The sequence below is a fragment of the Limulus polyphemus genome, unplaced genomic scaffold (genome assembly GCF_000517525.1).
Source record: "Limulus polyphemus unplaced genomic scaffold, Limulus_polyphemus-2.1.2 Scaffold10909, whole genome shotgun sequence".
In the NCBI taxonomy this organism is placed as follows: domain Eukaryota; kingdom Metazoa; phylum Arthropoda; class Merostomata; order Xiphosura; family Limulidae; genus Limulus; species Limulus polyphemus.
The window spans coordinates 13,130-15,065 of NW_013676519.1; the positions used below are offsets into that span (position 1 = coordinate 13,130).

The following is a 1,936-nucleotide window of genomic DNA, read 5'->3' on the forward strand; positions in this document are numbered from 1 at the left end:
CCAGCTAGTTGTTCCGTCTACAGACATGTGATATGATCCAGTGTTCCAGCTAGTTGTTCCGTCTACAGACATGTGATATGATCCAGTGTTACAGCTAGTTGTTCTGTCTTGAGACATGTGATATGATCTGGTGTTACAGCTAATTGTTCTGTCTACAGACATTTGATAGGATATAGTGTTACAGCTAGTTTTTGTGTCTACAGACTTGTTATAGGAGCTAGTGTTACAGCTAATTGTTCTGTCTACAGACATTTGATAAGATCTAGTGTTACAGCTAATTGTTCTTTCTACAGACATGTGCTAGGATTTAGTGTTACAGCTAGTTGTTCTGTCTACAAACATGTGATAAGATTTAGTGTTACAGCTAATTGTTCTGTCTATAGACATGTGATAAGATCTAGTGTTACAGATAGTTCCTCTGTCTACACACAAGTAATAAGTTCTACGGTGTTACAGGTAGTTTTTCTGTCATCAGACATGTGAACCCACTTTGAGACTAATAACGCTTGGAAACGGCTTGAATGTGTAATGAAGAAAAACTTTAATATAAGTTTAACGTAACAGCAAATGTCATCATCAGGTACAAGTAGTTTACACTGACACAGATATATATATATATATACAGTATGGAACAAAGAGGTCACATGCCCGGATACTGTTACACAATATTCACTGTGATTTTTAATTAATTGTAATTTATCAATTCCATGTTCGAAACAAACATTTTCTATTTTAGCCTAGTCTATAAAATATATTAACTTATGTTCGTATAAACTTACATTGATGTAAGAAGCAGGGGGTAATCCCCCTCTGATCCCCGAGAACTGGGTAAAGAGGGACAATAAACTGGTTACAACTAAAGTAACCCTACCAGGAATAGCATCTATTCCAATCCAAAAGGAAAACCAGGATAACATGACGATCAGGGCACTGGGAGCAAAAACTTGCATTAAATGATGAGATATCTGACGCTCCAAAATAAACATCACAGCTAGACACGAGTACTTTACTGAAAAATAAATTATATAAATTATAAACGTAAGATCATGTTAGGATATCCAGAAAATATATATTATATGCGTAACCTCATGTTACTTAATCCAGAAAATATAAATTTGATATATATCTTCATCTAACTTAATCCAGAAGATGGAAATTAGATATGTAACCTCGTGTTACTTAGTCCAGAAAATATAAATTAGATACGTAACTTCATGAACTTAATCTAGAAAAAATAAATTAGATACATTACTTCATGCTAGTTAATCCAGAAAAACGAAATTAAATACGTAACTTCATGTTACTTAGTCCAGAAATTAGAAATTAGATATCTAACTTCATATGAGTTAATACAGAAAATAGAAATTATATAAGTAACTTGATGTTAGTTAATCCAGAAACTAGATACATATCGTCATGCTACTTAGTCCAGAAGATAGAAATTGGATATGTACCCTCATGCTAGATTAATCCAGAAAATATAAATTGGATATGTATCCTCAAGCTAGTTAATCCTGAAAACTGATAGGTAAGTTAATCCACAAAATATATATTAGATACATAACTTCATGATATTTAGTCCAGGAAATAGAAATTAGATACGTAACCTCATGCTAGTTAATCCACAAAAAAATTGAAATTATATACGTAACCTAATGTTAATTAAGTAAAAAATAGAAATTAATGGGGATACATATCAATTGTCTGGTTTAACTAACATGGGGATACATATCAATTGTCTGGTTTAACTAACATGGGGATACATATCAATTGTCTGGTTTAACTAACATGAGGATACATATCAATTTTCCAGATTAACGGTTAGTTAAACCAGACAATTGATATGTATCCCCATGTTAGTTAAACCAGACAATTGATATGTATCCCCATGTTAGTTAAACCAGACAATTGATATGTATCCCCATGTTAGTTAAAC

General features: G+C 32.3%; 1 protein-coding gene across 1 annotated transcript in view; it reads right to left on the reverse strand.

The window, feature by feature from the left end:
• The window catches only part of LOC111083726 (glycine receptor subunit alpha-3-like), a 12,252-nt gene that overhangs the window by 6,746 nt on the left and 3,570 nt on the right, over positions 1-1,936 (reverse strand). The window contains exon 2 of the mRNA XM_022380391.1: positions 780-1,009. Within this exon, the coding sequence (XP_022236099.1) occupies positions 780-1,009 (230 nt within the window). The remainder of the gene's footprint in view (positions 1-779; positions 1,010-1,936) is intronic.